The sequence below is a fragment of the Ascaphus truei genome, chromosome 8 (genome assembly GCF_040206685.1).
Source record: "Ascaphus truei isolate aAscTru1 chromosome 8, aAscTru1.hap1, whole genome shotgun sequence".
In the NCBI taxonomy this organism is placed as follows: Eukaryota; Metazoa; Chordata; class Amphibia; order Anura; family Ascaphidae; genus Ascaphus; species Ascaphus truei.
Window position 1 is genome coordinate 25,878,786 of NC_134490.1, and position 19,914 is coordinate 25,898,699.

Below are 19,914 nucleotides of genomic sequence, written 5' to 3' on the forward strand. Positions count from 1 at the left end.
TCACGCTCTTATTTTTGTATGCTGTACACATGGAAGTAATTTGGCATCTATTTGGTAAAAGACAGAAACGTATAATTCCATACATAGATGAACACAAAAAAGTGATCAGTTTCCTTTAATACTGCTTAGCTTCTCCTAAGCCAGGCCCAAAACCCAGGAGTAGTAGAATCGTGGCAATTAAGACGAGTACAAGAGTGCAGCCATCTGTGTAAACTTTGGAAATCACTATCCTTGTCTGAACATGAAATGGTTAAGGAGATCACAAAAGTAAGCAAGGCTATCTTGATGAGTTTAGATAAAATTCTGTACCTGGTCAGCAAACCAGATTAGTCTTGAGTCTTCATAAAACCGAAACATCCCATACTTCGGGTCTAACAATTCTCTCATGATGAGCAAAAAAAACTCCTTACGCACTCCACCTGCATCAACAGCTTCCTCACCCACAAAAATGACCTACAACAATATTGTAAATGTTTTGTGTTAGTATTAATACATTAATATTAGTATTAATATATCTCATAATATATCCACATAGAAGGGTTTGTACTTCACCTTCAATGGCTTTTTGTAGTCTATGTTTTTTGTTTTCCTTAGAACTTCCATGGTATCCCCAACGATATTATCTCTGCGCACTATTAAAATGAGACAAGGGTCCACTGATTCGAACACTGGGAGAAATATGGATGAGAAATTCTGTCTGTGGGCCTGGTCAACAGCCATCTAGGCGAAAAATGAATGGTGTGTGTAAAAAGGCAATAATGTATACATTATAAAACTCAGTTTCTTGTCAACAGAGTTCATGTTCTCAAGGTACAGTAACAGTTATGCACTCACGCACTTTTTCATATAAATCAGAAATATAACTATTCTGTAGTAGTGCTAATGAAAATAGAAAAATCAGTTATTCTGGTTTGCTGACAAAACATAGGGCACTTATATTTGGAATGCCACTGGTATACAGGATACACACAGGTTAATTTACAGGTAGGAGTTGAGAGTTTACGTGCTAATGCAATAAAATAGATATCCTGAAACTAATGTCAATAATAAGGCATTATTACTGATTGATTGAATGATCCTTCTGTGTAGTAAAGATAGAAAACGTAAAACGATTTTTAGGTAGAAATAAAAGAACTCTGTTAGACAAGATATACAGGCATACCCCGGTTTAAATAAATGAGTAAAAGCCTAATTTGACTTTTAAAGATGCAGTCGTCGCCTACATTGTTTGTTTTAATATACTGTATGCAGCCTTTGATTACCTTTATTGAAAACCAAGTACCTAAATTGCTGATCGATTAATTCTCCTGTGATTGATCAGCAAAGATCCTGCTTCCCAGGGTTTACTAAATGGCTGCCTTTAAGTTTCAATCAATCCTTCTGTCAGTGTAACTCAGCAGCTACAATGTATTCTTATAATACCAAGGTAACATTATCTGTTATTACAGTTTGCAGCTCAAACTGCTGGGAATATTGGCAACGGATTATCACAAACAGAAAGTGTTGCAAAGATCTTGCACTGCTGGGGATGTGTGCTAAAGCCTGCTATAGAAATCAAAAGACGTTCAGTATATTATAACTCATTAAAATGGCATTAAGAGTTCAATTTAAAAATCTATAATTTTTTTTAGTAAGTATTATCTAAAAATAAGATAAAAACGAAATTATTGCCCACTTAAAAGCTATAATTTTGGTCCCTCATTTAACCAATGCAAGCACTAAGCTTCCAAAAAAGGTGCTACACTGAATTCACACCACCTAGACTTTGGCAACATTTTAACAATTAGCTTAATTACCTATTGCCGTTCAGTGTTTATGTACACACATCCTATTTTAATTTGTTCTAATAAAATACTAAGTTTTATCTACAATTCATATGACATATTCTTTAATCACAGTACCTGAGTGTTCACCGTTAAGTGGATTTCTCTCGTTCGTCTATTTAGTTATAAACTATCCTGGATGTAGCACCATACCACTACTATCAACCTACTATTCTAGGCAGAACAGGGGTTAAAATCCCTTCCATTTTCTCCCCACAGGTCCAGTTATCTAATAATAAAACTGATTTAAAAAAAAACAATTCACATGCAGGCTATTGCATGAAGTGCTCCTTTAATTATACAAAGGGGACAATAAGCAGTTTATGATACATGTCTACTATTCCATAACTACTTATAAGCTTCATGAGAAAAATACACTCTAAAGGGATAAATCATTTATTTATGGACCCGATGTGTGCTATCTACTGTAAGTGGAAGTGCCAGAGGATTTAACGCTTTCAGAGACTGAGAGGTTTTGCAATCTGTTACTGGCACATACATTTACTCCTGTATGTACTGTTATAGTAACAAGTGAGGTACCTGCATCTGTAGGACTGCATCTGTCTGTAACAGGGTTGTTTTTGCTTGTGCATCAAAAACAAAGGGATATGTGCAAATTGTGTCTGGAAGATCTGTCGCCTGTAAACAAAAATGATAAGAGTCAAAGCCAGACAGGCAGATTTGTAACAGTAAATCTTGCAAACATCAGGTCACAGTATGCTGGTGCTATACACAATGAGGGGTAAAAAAAGGAATATTTGTGTAAAATTGGAAGAAAAAAAAACCAGATAACATGTATAGAAATCCATTACATTACTTACACATAAGCGAGAACATATTGGTAATCAGGAGTACAAATCTGTCCACCTGACAAATGAGCGTGTGCAAAAGGCATTTCAAACATTCAAAAAATAAATGTATACAATACAAACATATTTATCTTGATTTAAATAAATTATGGGAGTTTTACTCCTTTGCCTGCAACACGATGCTCATCAAATAGGTAATATCGGTTCAACAAAATGACAATCATCCTAGTTAAGGCCTTTCTTTACCAAAGTATGGCATGCAGCCATATTGAGAACAGTAGGGTTGGTGGCAGTACTTTCAATGCCACCACAACACTGGTCACTTATTTTCATTTTATGTAATGTGAAACCTCCAACATTTAGCAGTTTCGCTATTTTAATGGTGTGAAGTCATTAATTGCATGTACTTGGGGTGTTCATTTGACATTAAAGGGGTGAGCATAACTTTTTATGACTGCTATGGGATAGCTAGTGTGTTTACCAAATGTTTAATGATTAGTGTATTTAGTGTTTTGGCACTATAGTAATATTTGCTATGCAGATTTTGATATGCAATTATGTGGTGGAGGAAAATTGAGAACACAAGAGTATTCTTACCTCAGACAATCCATGGTTAATGTCCTGCGACAATGCAGTGGGGGAAAGCAATATTAGTACCTGTATTCCCAAATAGATTTTACTGCAATACATTTCTTTATGCAGGCTGTAATCATAAAATGTATCTGTTCATTAAAGTAAGATATTATTACGGTTATCATTAATGGCCATTCAAGAGTACGGTGCCTGTTCTCGTAGCTCCGAAGCGTGACAACCCGCTTCTAAAGTGCCCTTTCGAAGCGGATTGGCATGGTTTGATATTTTGTAAACCCTTCTCGCATGTCCATATCTAAAAGGCTTTTTTATTTTTTATTTTTTTGCAAGCGGTTTCACTCTGGCTTTGCCAATTTGATCGGTTTGTCAAAAAAGCCTCCAACCCGCATTTTTTAAACGAAAAAGGCAATCCTCAAAGCTCTGTTAAGTAAACCGTTTCTAAAACGCATATTTTTTTTGATTTGTTTCGAGATTGGTATTGCGAATTACAATATGGGTTTGGCCGAGAAAGCAAAACCCATAAATCAGACAGGGGATGGAGTGAGCAGCACCTCAAGTCATTCCGCTTCAAAAGCCAGTACATTCCGGGCATTTTTTGCGGTTAAACCGGGCGGTTTGTAGAAGTGGTTTAGAAGATGCGATTTGCATTACAGAATAGGGATTTTTCTCACATTTCATTCTGCTACTTCTGAACATGCCAAACCACATGGTTTGCACTGACAAGTTTGGAGCTATGAGAATAGCTAGGCCCCAAAGACTGTTGTGGGTTGACAAAAATTATGGTCTAGTAATGCATAGCGCAAAAACAAAAAAGATTACATAGTACAGTATGAGGTTGAAAATAAGACAAGTTCAACCTTTGTTACTTTACTCATCCTCTGGATCAATATAAATATAAATATAGGATAACAAACAAAAACCCAGTAAAACAAGTGGCAAAATATGTCTTATAAGAGGAGGGGGAAGAGGGATTCATCCTGACTCCAATAATGGCACTCAGATTTCTGCCTGGATCAACATCCTCCTTATGTTTAACTAATTTATAGCTGTGTACCTATGTGTTTCTAAAAATATGTCTAACTTTTCTTAAGGTATACTGTATCTGCCATCAGATACCGTAGTAAATTCCACATTTTGACTGCTCTTACAGTAAAGAACCCCTTTCTAGAAAGCATATCAGCTTTACACCCCTCTTTCTCAAGTAAACAATCCAAAATGTAATAGCCTTTCCTCATAATTCATCTCTTTATTAATCTGGTTGCTATTCTTTGCCCTTTGTTTCAGTTCCATATGTTTTTTTTACGGAGAGATATCCAAAACTACTCCACATTGCAGGTTTGGTCTTGCTAAGGTTTTATACAGTGTCCAAATTATTTTTCTTTCATGTTATGCATGATATCCTGTTAGCCTTTGAAGCTACTGTCTGACACTGAGCACTATTACTAAGCCTGCTATCTACAAGCATTTCTAAATCTTTCATCTGCCCAATTTTGTCCCATTTAGTTTGCAGGTAGCATGCTCATTCTTGCTTCCCAAATGTATAAGCTTACATTTATTTACTATATGTACCACCTTATCTGCCATTTACCTGCGCAAGATTCCAGTTTATCTTACCTTATGTTCTAATTTTACTACCGTACATATTTAGTGTCATCAGTACAGACGGAGATATTTCCCTCTATCCCTACCTCGGGTAATTAATAAAGGCGTTAAAAAGCATTCGACTATGAATACGAGATGCAATCTATGGAAAGACTAACAATGCTTGTTAGACATAATTCAAGAAAATTCCAAAAAGGTCTGGGAGCCCTGGAACTCTAGGTGACTAGATGAACTGTTTAGTCATTGTGGATGGAGGGCGGTATGTTTTCCTTTTCAGAGTTGTTAAATTTATTTGATATTTCGAGTTGGGACTGCTCGGCGTCGTTGTACTATTTTTGTGTCTGATATGATACCAGTGTTAATTTGGTGGTACCGCCCCACCACCCTTCTCTATCTCTGTATCCCTTCCCTTATGTTTTTCAAAAACTCAAAATAAAAAATAAGTTAAAAAAAAGCATTAGACTTCGAGACACTTTTACGATTTTAGCTCAATCTGAGTCTTATCCTTCAACCAATTTTCAATCCAGGTGCAAATTTCCTTTATTTTGTATCCTAACCCTGTGTGGCACTGTATCAAAAACCTTTGCAAACTAAGTAGACCACAACAACTGCATTGCCTTGGTCTAAATCCCTTACCTCCTCAAATAAATACAGTTACTTTGCCATGACCTATCCCTTATAAATATATGCTGACTATTATTAATAAATGTGTTATCTATAATGTACTGTATTCCTGATTATCCCATAATAAACAGTCAGCTTTCTCACAATTGAGGTCAGGTTTACAGGTCTGTAATTCCGTGGTTGTGATCTAGCTCCCTCTTTAAATAAATGCACCACATCTGCTTTATAACAATCTTGTACAGAACCTGTGGAAATGGAATTCTTGAATATTACAAATATTGGTCCATCTTAGTGTTGGAAATAACAACACTTGTCCCAAGATAACATTATATCAATATTAAATAACATTGACAATTTTCTTAGCATGATATATATTTGATTAATAGGGAAAAAAGCTTTTTCAATTCATTTATTTGTAGAATAAAATGTTTAAATGTTGAAAATAAAACTGAATATTTCTCCAATTATTTAGCAGCTAAATAGAATAGGGGTATGAATTGGATTTAGAGGAATAGGGTGAACACAAGGCAAAGTTATCTCTTTGGGGTAGAAGGATGACAAAGTGGTTTAGAAATCCAGTTAACATTGACAGAACCAAAACTAAGGGACTTTGGGCAAAACCAGAACCAAAACCCTAAAAAATGTTTAATTGCAAAACCAAATGGTGAGCAAATACATAGGAGAAGTTTAATTTCCCGAAGATACTCCCTTTCGTCTACCAAGTGTTTGCACAGACAGAACCTGCTCCTCCCCCTCCCCTATGATAAAGGAGAGGATGGGAAAAGTGCAAGAAATACAATAACTTGACAAACACTCCTCCGTTCAGAAGCCCTTGAATGCAATTTGTACTTATTTGCTTTATGAAGCCAATTAGATTCTGAAATTCTTTACAAAAGGTTGCTTTTTTTGGCTGACTAGATGGGATTGCATCTTGAGTAATTTGTTACGATTTTCTGGCTGCTTTTCTCTGTGGTACCCAAATATACAGGACTTTAAGAACAGTGCAGTCTAGAAATTATTTGTTACCTCTTAGTATTAATGTTACAAAAATTAATATACAAACTAGAAAATGTACATAAAAATAATGAAGACATCCATTAACCTGTACAGTATGTGACACTGAAAATATCAGAGGTTGAATTGTACCTCTATTCTTGTGCCAACCCAATACTTTAATGTATTCCTATCACAAATCTATTTCTAACTTCTCATTTCTTCAAAATCTTTTTTTGTTGAGTTTTCACCAGTTTATTAGTTCATTGGCAGCCATTTTAACTTTCCATGGGGGGCGTGAGAGCGGAACAAGGAAGACAGGGGGCGCAGCAGGAAGTTTTTGCTCCCCTGACTAAGGCTGAGTCCCCACTGGCGCTGAGCGCGCTCATGCTTGGAGAGCGCTCGAAGCATGAGCGCCAGGTGTCCTGCATGTACGCGGAGAGGGCATTGCGGGTAGTTGAGCACGCTGGAAAGTATAATTTTTTTGTTTACCTAAGCGCCGAGCGTGTGTTCGCGCATGAGCGCGCACAGCGTTAGCGGGGACTTGCATATATCTATATATGTAAGTAACCCGCCGGTAGCGCCGCCCGCTCGCTAGTGGGGAGGCAGCCTTAAAGTATAATGATAATATAGGATCACAATATGTAGCATAGAAACAAAACTCCAGAAGTAGATAGTACTCACTGATTGTAGAAATTCTTGGCTCCAAGGCATGCATCCAGCATAGAGAAATAGTAATGGTGTAGTCCATGATGGAAAAATGTGGTGCACAGTATACTCTTTGACAAAGGGCAGGCTACGTCCGAAACGCGTCAGAGTTGCGCCGTATACCCACCTATTTTGATGTCTCCTATGTCATTTTCAAAATAAATAGTTTTTAGTCCATTTGGATGTGCTGTACTCCAATTTTTCCTCCCTGCACCGCATTTTTACTGTACATCGTGGACTACACCATTGATAAAAAGAAGTGGCATGAGAGCTTTTGAACATTATTATTTTATCTATGAAAAGCTTTCATGTAATTTTATACAATGTATTTTTTTAAATCACTAGAGTACAATAAAAGTAAGCTAGAAAATAGGAAAGAGACAATAATTTGCATGTATTCTGCAAAATGTTAAAGAATTTAAAAACATGGAAAAGCCACATCATATGGTCTGGGACTACAAGGACCCAATGATATGGTGGCTTAGTCATGGTTTCTCAGCTCTGTTTTCTAGGTGTGATCGCGTTCTGCGCTCGTGTGGGGCGCTGAACATAATCTGGCCAGAGCATGTGACGCAGGGATCACGTGATCGCTCCGAGGAGCGGTCACGTTATCGCAATGTGGTGGAGGAGCTGCGGCTGATAAACGGAGAAACATAAAATAGTATTCATTTCACATCAAACAGATCCTTACTAAAACATGTAAAAAGTTAAACATACCATTCCAAATGCCTGATGTTGGACCCAATTAATGTAATCATTCCGGATATCTATAAAATCTTGCACTTCATGAATGTAGAATTTGTCATAACATATAATCTGCCCTGCTTTTTCATTAACCTGTGAAAAACATAATTGAGCTGGTTAGCAATCATTAAAATAGTGGTGTGTGTATTAGGTCAAATATTTACATATACAGAACCAGTGTTCCCCCGCTCCCCCCCCCTACATTCAGCTGCTGTGGTGCATATTGTGAGTTAAAGCAGGTGGGGCGCAAACTTTTTTTGCTCTGCCCCCTCCGCCTGTTCTGCTCTAGTGGTGCGCCCCGCCCTTACCTCACGTCACCCGCGACGTCATGACATCACGTCACATGACCACGCGGCATCATTTGATGCCGCGTTGCCATGGACACGAGTCCTGACACCGGCAGAGTGAAGGCAAGTTTAGAGTTGTAGGTGCCTCACGCGATCCCCCGGCATTTAACTAAAATGCCTTGGGGGAAGAGCGTGGGGCCCCTGCAATGCCGCGCCCCCCCAGAAAAATCCCCCCACTTTGTGCACCACTGAGTTAAAGAACACAGAGGAAAGGAGACATAAAATATGCATTGATACAGTTTAATACAGCATTATACACTAGAAATGTAGATTTACCAGAATGTCCTCCTACTGTCTCTGTAAGTCCTTTCTACCAACCAATTAGATTGTAAGCTCTTCGGAGCAAGGACTCCTTTACAAAATGTTACTGTTATGTCTGGAGCTCTTCTCCCCTTTATGTGTTATTTATATTATTTGTTATCTATATGATTGTCACGTGTATTACTGATGTGAAGCTCTATGTACATTAATGGTGCTATATAAATAAATACATACATACAGCACGACCCAACTTTTGATGAAATGCTACAGGGGTGAAACTTGCGATTTCCCTAAAGCAGCAATCCGCTGACTTTCAGGATCCTGGGACACTTCCCGTTTTAGTTGCTGCAAAATTTTGCAGGTCTTAAGTACCAACGGATGGCTGCGGACTTCATCTTTGAAAATCCAGAAAGTAAACTAGCAAGTAAACCGATCTTACCCCATTTCCTCGATTGTAAGACGCATCTTTTTTCCGATTTTCACATGTCTGAAATCGGGATGAGTCTTAGAATCGATGTATTAAAAAAATACAAAATAAAAAGTATTTACAGTACTAACCCCCTCTTTTCACTTGCCGTGTTTCAGGAAAGGTCCCATGTCAGTGGAGGACGAAGCGGGAGGTGGTAGGAGAGGTCCCACATCTGCAGATGGTTGAAGATGGACAGCGGGCGGGAGTGCGGCGGCAGGACAAGTCCCAAGTCTGCAGTTGAATGAAGATAAGAAGACAGCGGGCGTGTGGTGGAGGCAGGAGATCATAATAGCAGGAGAACTGAGCAGGAGCAGAGCTTCATACTGTAGGGGAATGGCTTGGGAAGAGGGCACTGTAACCGGAAGTCAGACACCGGTCAACATCCGGTGTTACAGTGAGCACCTCCCAAGCCGTTAGCTTATGCCGTTCTGCTCCTGCTCAGCTCCCCTGCTATTATGATCTCCTGCCGCCACCGTACACCCACTGTCTTCTTATCTTCATTCAACTGCAGACATGGCCCTGTTCTCCCTCCGCACATCTGCCCACTGTCCATCTTCAACCATCTGCAGACGTGGGACCTCTCCTGCTGCCGCCAGCTTCGTCCTCCACTGACATGGGACTTCTCCTGAAACATGGTAAGTGAAAAAGTAATTTTCCTCGATTGTAAGGGCCAAATAGATGGTGCGTCTTACAAATCGAGGAAATACGGTATTTATCTTGAGAATCAAGAGGGTTCCCAAAACTAAAAATAGAACAGTTCAGCTAGACCCCCTGATTCGATTACAGCAAAGAATAAATACAATATATATAGAACATAGAATTTATTCAGTGAGAAATGAACGGCATGGCTGCTTAAACCCCTTCAGGGTCCTCTGTGATCATGGGAACGCTCCTAATCTATCGCGACATACAAGCGATGTAACTAACTCCCATATCAAAATTTTTTTTTTAAAACCCTCCTGTTAAGGCTCTACACGCCTCTGCCCCTCCTTATATCACAGCCATAATTTCTCATTTTACACCTGCTCACGCCTCTTGCATTCTACTCCAGGATGTCTTCCATCAACTCCTTTTGTATCTAAAGTCCTCTCCTTCCTAAAACCTCTCACTTAGTGCCCCTTACCTCTGGAATGCCCTTCACCTCAATATCGAACGAGCCCCTTCTCTTCCCACCTTATAGCGTACCTTTAACAAAACATTTCAGTAGCTGCAAAGTACTTTGCCCTTGCACTCACTATAATCTTTGCATATGCACCTCCTACTCTCTCTAAGTTCTCCCTACATACTAGTTTGGGTCTATGTATCAAGGCAATTTTGGAGCAAAACCAGGACATTTTCACCCTGCAGCAATGTATGAAAGCATTTTGCTTCAATTTTCCCCCATCTGCCCTCGCATGCTCCAGGGAGAGTCAGGAGGAGGGAGGTGTTACACAGCGTACAGATTATAATGAGATGCATCACAGTCTGCTCTCTCTGCACCACTCTTTTGCCTTTTATTTGCAAAAAAATAAATCCTCTACATCTGAAGTGGCGCAAGTCTAAAATTCTGCATCAGATGTGAGAAACTGTTCCGACATGTACCGCAGCTCTGCTTCAAAACACGGAGCTATAAATGAATAAGAGTTGAATAAAAAATCAGAACTAATAAAGGCATTTTAACAGAAATACAACATGCAATTTTTTAAACAAAATAAAGCACATTTCATTGTAGTGGAAGTAAAAGATGAAAATTAATCATGTGCTGTATCTATTATACTTGTGTATTTACACATAAACAGATTATTGCCAAAAACACATCTTAAATTTAATAGAGAAAGACTGACTTACCCTGTGTAAAATCTCTAAAACCTTCAGGGCAGTATTCAAAAAGTTATTAAAAATTCTTCTTTCCATGGGAGGAATTCCAATTTTTGTAAGTTTCAAGAGGTATACCACAACATCTTTAAAAAGTTGCACTACTTTCAGGAACAATGGATGTTCAAGTAAAGACCACCAGTTTTCTGTTATTGAAATAAACATACATACGCAATATTACCACAACAGTGGATTTATATAATCATGTTTTCTATAATATGATTATATAAATCCACGATCATAATCACAGTATTCCACCTGTGAGTGATCACATAAAGCAAATAACAGTTGCACATGCTTAGTTAAAACATTTGAAATATTGTACCAGGAATTATACATACAGTTCAAATTTCACAAACACACGACCCATACATATGAGAAAAGATGAATGAACCAAGAAATTTGTCACATTGGGTGTGCATTGGGGCTTCTTTGTTTACTATTGTAAATTTGATGACACTTTCCCAGTAGCACGCCAGCTGGCACTGTTAAGTATATAAACCATAATACTGTAGCTTTTGAGCTTGCCAAACAAACACACACACACCAGTGATTTTCAACCGGGGGTTCCGTGGCCGCCAGGGGGGGGCGAAGCTGGGACAACTCTCCTAGTTGTCACAGCGATACCCCACACATGACCCAGCGGCTCCTGAACTCAGCAGCAGCACCCGCCCGGCGACTGCGACCCTTCCTCTCCCTGCTCCTGTTGGCGCCAGAAGTCGCATTCAGCTTCTTGATGACAGGAGGAGGGAGCTTCGGATAAGGCCCAAAAGTAAGAGCATGCGCTCTCTGCAGTTTTCACTGTAGGGATTTTTGCCGCAGGAACGAGAGACCGTGGGAGAGGAACGAGAGAACGGGATGGGGGGGGGGAGAAGAACGAGAGACCGGGGGAGGGGGATGAGATACTGCAGGACACGAGAGGCAGGGGGGGGGGGGGAATGAACACAAGAGACGGGGGGTGGGAGGGACGAGACTGGTGGTAGAGGGTTGGGGTTCCCCAGAATTTCACAATCTAATTCTGGGGTTCCTTAACCAAATAAAAAGTTGAAAACCACTGATTTAGATCATCGTCACCATCCACTGCTGGATGGATATTAATAGAAAAAAATTGTTGAAGCAGCGCAGAGAAGAGAGGATTCAACCGCAGTACCTGGAAGACCATTGGGGAGGACTTCGACCAGCCGTGTATCGAAATGGGCTGAGATGATGAGATATATATATATATATATATAAACTATAAATATTACTGTATATTCATTTGCATGTCTTAGACAGGTCTGCAACCCTGTCTTTCACCATTATCGCCCAGCACACAGCACTTCCACTGCAGCAAGGGATTCTGGGAAATGACATGCAAATGAGCACACAGTGCCACCTTTTATCTCAAGCTCACATTACATGAACAACCCTTAGCCAATGCATGCTGCTTTAGACACAGCTTTTAAGCAAGGGCTTGGGAGATGCAAAGCCCTTGCTTAAAAGCTGCGTCTAAAGCAGCATGCATTGGCTAAGGGTTGTTCATGTAATGTGAGCTTGAGATAAAAGGTGGCACTGTGTGCTCATTTGCATGTCATTTCCCAGAATCCCTTGCTGCAGTGGAAGTGCTGTGTGCTGGGCGATAATGGTGAAAGACAGGGTTGCAGACCTGTCTAAGACATGCAAATGAATATACAGTAATATTTACAGTTGCTTTATGCTTTACTGTGGAGGTTTTTTTTACCCACCATAAACCTTAATAATATATATATTTTATTTCATGTTGCCCTGTTGAATGTCCCTTGAGGGGCCAACACGTTGGATTATGCGGCCTCTAATACCCTTATTTTGATACTAGCTACATTCGTGGTGCTGTATTCCATCGTCTGGTACATACATTTTATGTTTGTTCTGGATACGTAAAAAAAGAGAGGAAGGGAATATATAGTGTACACTGTTTCAGAAAGAATATAAGGCGATGTCTGGATCAAATCTCGGCTCAAATGTCAGCCCACTTAGTGTGTAGAAAAATAAACAGCCATCTCCAACTGTGGCATTCACTTTTCTTTGTGTAGGGATGAGTGATGAGTGTAGATGTTCCCTCAGATTAAGAGAGACAGCAAGCTTGACCCTATCTGTCTTTCTAACTATCGACTTGTCTCCCTCCTGCCTTTTGCCTCCAAACTCCTTGAACGTCTTGGAATTTTATATATGTACTAATAGTCCTCTTTTTCTCTCCCCTTGTTTCCTAACTGTTACTTGCGACGTTGGGGTTAACTATGTTTATAATGAGTTATTGAGTTTTTTCATATACATTTTTGTTCAGATAACCTGTATTCTGTTGTATGAATTTTATATATTTTTATTATTTTGTATTTATTATTTATCCAATTTTAAAAGGTCTGTATTAACAGTGCCAAGTTTTTTAACGTAACTTTATTAATGTAATTTTATTAGCATATGTATGTGTCATTTGTAATAAACATATTGTGATCTGTATACAGCTATTTAGCACTTTAAATCACATTAACCTATGGGAAGTATATATAGCTAGAGAGGAAGGGGCTGGGCATAATCTCCTGATGAAGCAGTATTCAGCTGTGAAACGCACCGAGATATCTTCTAAGAGCGTGGAAAAGACAGGCTAAGCACCGGACTAATAACGCACTTACAGCAGGCTCCCTGGCGATACCGGAATTGACGATCATGACCGGCAGTGATGTCAGACGCCAAGGAAACCTGCGAGGAGAGAGGCAAACAGAGTTTCTCCCTTACCATCAGAGGACTGCAAGACTGCAGCCAGACAAGCATCCGGATCTTCAGAGCTGCGTACCGGCGATCTCGGCAGTGTCCCCCTCCAGTTACTGTTTATTTGACATGTACAGAGTGAGTACCGGAAGTAAATGATTTTTCCACTAAATTATATGTCTCCTTGTCTCTCTTAATCTGAGGGAACATCTACACTCATCACTCATCCCAACACGATGAAATATGAATGCCACAGTTGGAGAAGGCTGTTTATTTTTCTACACACTGTAAGTGGGTTGACATATGAGCCAAGATTTGATCCAGACCGCCTTATATTCATTCTGAAACAGTGTGCACTATATATTATCTTCCTCTCTTTTTCTGGGTAAACCTGCGCCTTCTGGATTTTGTGGAGAGCGCTGTGAAATAGAGGACTTTGGGAAACAAGTCCTCAGCAGAGGTTTTTGAGCATCATTCAGCCTTACTTTTACTAAGTTCACAGTTATATCACTTTGGTCTAATAATAATTTTAAGTTGTGTGAAAGCGCCATCTAATATCACTGTGTGGGTGTTCTGCATACGTGTTTGGGTCATGTATTTGTTTACCGCTACACGCCAAATTATGTTGCACACAACAGTTAGATTTATTTAGGAGTGCCTACTCTCTGTTACACACACACACACACACACGTGTGAAAAAGAAAGTACATCCTCTGAATTCCATGGTTTTACATATCAGGACATAATAACAATCATCTGTTCCTTAGCAGGTCTAAAAATTAGGTAAATATAACCTCAGATGAACAACACCACATGACATATTACACGGTCACGATTTATTTAACAAAAATAAAGCCAAAATGGAGAAGTCATGTGTGAAAAACTAAGTACACCTTATGATTCAATAGCTTGTAGAACCACCTTTAGCAGCAATAACATGACGTCATCGTTTTCTGTATGACTTTATCAGTCTCTCACATCGTTGTGGAGGAATTTTGGCCCACTTTTCCTTACAACGTTGCTTCAGTTCATTGAGGTTTGTGGGCATTTGTTTATGCACAGCTCTTTTAAGGTCCAGCCACAGCATTTCAATCTGGTTGAGGTTTGGACTTTGACTGGGCCATTGCAACACCTTGATTCTTTTCTTTTTCGGCCATTCTGTTGTAGATTTGCTGGTGTGCTTGGGATCATTGTCCTGTTGCCTGACCCAATTTCGGTCAGCTTTAGCTGTCAGACAGATGGCCTCACATTTGACTCTAGAATACTTTGGTATACAGAGTTCATGGTCGACTCAATGACTGCAAGGTTTGCAGGTCCTGTGGCTGCAAAACAAGCCCAAATCATCACCCTTCCACAATCGTGCTTGACAGTTGGTACGAGGTGTTTGTGCTGATATGCTGTGTTTGGTTTTTGCCAAACGTGGCGCTGTGCATTATGGCCAAAATCTCCACTTTGGTCTCGTCTGTCCAAAGGACATTGTTCCAGAAGTCTTGTGGTTTGTTCAGATGCAACTTTGCAAACCTAAGCTGTGGTGAAATGTTCTTTTTAGAGAGAAGAGGCTTTCTCCTGGCAACCCTTCCAAACAAAACATACTTGTTCAGTCTTTTTTTAATTGTACTGTCATGAACTTTAACATTTAACATGCTAACTGAGGCATGTAGAGTCTGAGATGTAGCTCTTGGGTTTTGTGCAATTTCTCTGAGCATTGCAGTCTGACCTTGGGGTGAATTTGCTGGGACGTCCACTCCTGGGAAGATTGGCAACTGTCTTGAATGTTTTCCACTTTTGAATAATCTTTCTCACTGTAGAATGATGGACTTTAAATTGTTTGGAAATGGCCTTATAACCCTTCCCAGATTGATAGAGAAGCAATTGTTGCTGCCCAAGATCATTGCTGATGTCTTTCCTCCTTGACATTGTGTTAACACACACCTGACTGCTCCAGACCAGCAAACTGCTAAAACTTCGGCTTTTATAGTTGTGGTCACACCTGTTGATGATCAATTAATCAAGGGCATTTGATTAGCAGCACCTGTCTGCTACTTAGAATCTTAATTTCTATGGAAGCAGTTAGGATGTACTTAGTTTTTCACACATAGCTTCTCCATTTTGGCTTTATTTTTGTTAAATAAATCATGACACGGTGTAATATGTCATGTGTTGTTGTTCATCTGAGGTTGTATTGACCTAATTTTAAGACCTGCTGAGGAACAGATGATTGTTATGATATGTAAAACCATAGAATTCAAAAGGGAGTACTTTCTTTTTCACACAACTGTATGTGTGTGTATATATATATATATATATATATATATATATATATATACACACAAGCATCATATATAGGATGAAGTAAGGTATACTTCACCCAGACACAAGGTATGGAGAAGACACAGGACGTCCAGGTAAGTATTCAAAAAGTGTATATAGTACAAAGACAAAATATATCTAAAACACACACAAACAGACATTTTAGCATTCCACACAAAGGTTATGTGGCAACACCTTTATATGTTGTGTTGATCTTAAAGTAAATATCGCTTCGATTTCTAAGGCCAGCTCCCCCGCTGCAGAAGAGCCCCCCTCAATGGGGCTGGGCCCACTACAAGGGGTGGCCGCCGCGCAGTTTTTCCTGAAGACAGGAGAATTGTGCTCAATACTAGTGACGAGCGCGGTGGCCACGCCCCCGGGCGGTTCAGCCAATGAGGATGAACCTGCCGGGTGATGTCATGGCCGCGCCCCCCCGCTACTCCTCACCCATCTTTTCCACCTGCAGGTCACTGCAGACCGGGGATCACAGCTGCACGTGTCACAAGCTTGGCATGCGCGCATTGCAGCGCAGACAGCGGGACGTGGCCTCAGGATTCTTTTTGAACTGATTCCACAGGTCACAAACAGCAAAACTTACCTAGGACTTTTAATGGCGCTTTTTCTAGATTCACAATTGCTGTACCAAAAGGAATTGCTAGAGATGAGAAGTTGTTTACGTCCGTCATTAGTGGGCACTCTGGGAGAGTGAGGTATAATCTCAATGCCTCAATATCTGGTGGGGAACTTGTCAGTTTTGGTATGAGATTCTTTTCCAAGCTAGCAGCCACCTAAGAACCGAAAACTTGTTACAGAAAAGAAAGCAGCAACGTGCAGATGTTCCAACAATGCCGATTCTTCTTCTGTTTTATAACAATGAATGGGTGTATACCAATAATATCAATATTATCCTTTATATAGTGTAGGTACCTGCATTACAGGTATGCCTTGACGTGGCATGCAGGCTTACAAATGCTTTGGCCAAAGGGTTTAACAAAATACCCTTTTTCATGAGATTATTATTTTATTTTAGCCTAATTGGAAGGAGCGCAGAAATCGTTCTTTATGTTTTTATATATGTAAGGCCTATCTTTTTACCTGCAGCAAACTTCTATAGGGCGGAGCGCGGTATTATGTAGAGTTTCTCACTGCTATAAGCATGTAATCATGCACACACATTGTATCAGTGCGATAAGCATGTAATCATGCACACACATTGTATCAGTGCTATAAGCATGCACACACATTGTATCACTGGTATAAGCATGTAATCATTGTGAAGGTAGGGGTAGCTGACCTCACATAATAAAGGTGAAGCCCGGCTAGTTACCCCTAAAACCGTGTGTAACTGGCCGCCTCGGTAAGCTCATATGGCGGTACATTTTGTGTGGTGTAAACCCTTCCAGGAAAGAGCATAATCACTGATCTGGAAGGGGACAATCTGTGTTTATTGTGGGGGAACAGGGAATGTAACATGTATTGTATTTAAAGCCCTTTATTCCCTGTAAATTGTATTACCCCAGATAGCCAGTGAAGTGTTGTGATTTATGTTTAATCATTTCTATGCAAGCAGACTAGATAACTCACTTAGTCGAGTCGCTTGCATAGAAATACCGGATCCAGGCAAAGGCTGGGAGCGGCTAGGTGTCAGGTACTTGGTGAGCAGGTCCGGAGATAGGCTCTCAGCTGGGAGAGCCTTTGTTCCCCACAAACTCAGTGGCGACTACCCAGCAAGAGGTATAAAGCTGGCCAGGGGAAGCCGTTGCCGGTACGGAGTCCTTAGGCGCGGTTTTCATTGCCAGTTCGAAGTTCTTGCTTGCCAGCAGCTCCGCAATCACGGGCGGTCCTGAGTGTCTAAGCCCGCCCCCTCCTCTGGTTGGCGCAGCAGGGTGAGCCCCCGGCTGGGGATTGGCTGCACCATCTCGATCCATACTCTGATTGGCCGGCGGCCCATTCTCCATAGAAAAGTTAGCCACCGAGGGCTATGTAAGGAGCGCTGACGATCAGAGTACCAGACTAACTCTGGAGTTTGACGGAGACCCGAGTGGTGGGGTTTTCAAACTTGCTGTTGAGAGAATAGCACACTGAGGAACTGGGACATGAAGCAGACAGGGTAAGCCTACTGAAGCAGACCCCTACTCCTAGTATTCTGTAATTGTGTATTGTCTGCTGCCTTTCCAGAATAAACCCAGTTTATTCAACTTCTTTGTCCCATCTGGTGATAGTGATCCCAGTGTTAAAAGTGCTGGTGTCCCGTGACAATCATGCACACACATTGTATCACTGCTATAAGAATAAACAGACCTGTTGGTAAATCTGTGACGGCCCTGAGTTTATTAGCCTGTGAAACATAAGTCTCGCAAGATTCATATCAATCCCTGAGAACTTGCTGCTGGTTCTATAGTGATCATTATTGCTGGAAGAAAATAACAAAAAAAGGAAACACAAATATTAAATTATTATTTTTGATGTTTGACTTGAAATCCAGGAGGCCACAAAACAAGTATCAAAGTGTATAAAAAAAGTTTGGTAAAGACAATTCAGACATTTATCATACTCGGTCAAACTTTATTTTTTTTTAAAGGTAGATTAGACCACATCTTAGTAAATAGTTGAAAAAAAACCTTCCCTCCCCCCTCCTCCCGACCCCCCCTTACCTGAAGGAAAGAAAGCTTCCATTTAAGCAAGCAGCTGAAGAAAATACCTTGTCTATTTCACTAAAATGCAAAAAGAGACTTTAGTTGTACACACACAGTTTAACTTGTAATTATTTTTCAAAACCACATTTTTATATTTTATATTTAAAACAAATAAAATTATATATCTATATCTCAAAAACGAATAGACGATACCGTTCTGTGGCTAACGAAATGCTTTAATTTATGCGACAATGCTATTCTTTAATAACAGCCCCACTGCTCTGTGTGTTAATTTTAAAAGAAAGGGAAATACAATAATTTGGATAGAGGAAAGTTATCCACATGAAATACATTTTTTTTTAAAAATTGGACAGGGAAGTGGGCTCATTGATAAGAGTCAATATAACACTGAAACATAAGCAGTTTTAATTGAATCGATGATATAGTTCTATGTTCTAGTAGCAGTATTGGCCCTACAGAAAGGTAAATTAATTACAGGTGGTCAGACATTTTAGATGACCAAAATGAGTGCACTTGAAGAAGAGACCTATGAGGTTACAAAAGCTCTCTATAATAATGTTGGGCCACTAAAAAGTATCAAAACCTTAAACACATCTTAATTAAAACATTTACAAACTAACCCATTCCCCCAACAAACCATTCAGAAGCAGTTTCCCAAACAACTTCGGTCAACCACGCAGAAATAACCCAATTTGATTAATTACACATGGGAGGAAAACAATTTCTTGCTTGAAAGAGAGAGTTTAACATGTTAGGTTGTCTATATTCACAGACAAAAAGTGATGTACAAGAAACAAATATTAACACTTTGTGTCAAAATGCTCAATGGCAGTTAGCCATAGATATATGAATACCGTGGTCATGTGATTGCTATTACAGAAAAATCAGGACTCTATTCCTTCCTCCCATCAGCTGATTGGAAGGGGAAGTCTTATTATTCGATCTAAATATGTCCAAGCACCCCCAGAGTGTCACAAAAAGCAAGTATGGTTCCACACTTGTGACGTTCTTTAAACAGGATCGCGACACTGAACGGGTAAATGGTGTATATTATTTTACTTCTTGAGTATTCGTAAATAAATAACAACTCTTACTTTGCTATCTCTAATGGAAGTCTTTCCGAAGACAAATTCAACCATCTTTGAATAAGCTCATCATTCACGGTCCATATTTCTTTGTAACGGTTGCAATTTGTGGAGTCATCTGGTGGAAAGCAGTTCTGGAAATGAAACAACCAAGTTTCTAAAAACAATACAACACTGGATTTTTATGCACATACATAGCCCTTGGATTTAAAAAAAACGGTGTAATTTGGGTAGCAAACACTGTCAACATGCACTGTACTGTATATAATCCCTTTTTATAAACTTTACAGTTGAAAAGACACGGATTGTGGTA

The 19,914-nt window shown here is 39.8% G+C and overlaps 1 protein-coding gene across 4 annotated transcripts in view; it reads right to left on the reverse strand.

The window, feature by feature from the left end:
* The window catches only part of HERC4 (HECT and RLD domain containing E3 ubiquitin protein ligase 4), a 64,711-nt gene that overhangs the window by 13,671 nt on the left and 31,126 nt on the right, over positions 1-19,914 (reverse strand). For 3 of the 4 annotated variants that reach the window (XR_012803450.1, XM_075610886.1, XM_075610885.1), the window contains exons 10-19: positions 19,611-19,735; positions 18,514-18,573; positions 18,161-18,272; positions 16,458-16,647; positions 10,799-10,971; positions 7,868-7,987; positions 3,230-3,253; positions 2,364-2,462; positions 553-720; positions 310-453 (exon numbers count right to left, since the gene is read on the reverse strand). Coding sequence is in view for 3 of the 4 variants with exons in the window: in XM_075610886.1 (XP_075467001.1) it covers positions 310-453; positions 553-720; positions 2,364-2,462; positions 3,230-3,253; positions 7,868-7,987; positions 10,799-10,971; positions 16,458-16,647; positions 18,161-18,272; positions 18,514-18,573; positions 19,611-19,735 (1,215 nt within the window). In the remaining variant the exon portion in view is untranslated. The remainder of the gene's footprint in view (positions 1-309; positions 454-552; positions 721-2,363; positions 2,463-3,229; positions 3,254-7,867; positions 7,988-10,798; positions 10,972-16,457; positions 16,648-18,160; positions 18,273-18,513; positions 18,574-19,610; positions 19,736-19,914) is intronic. The other variant, XM_075610887.1, reaches the window with a different exon arrangement.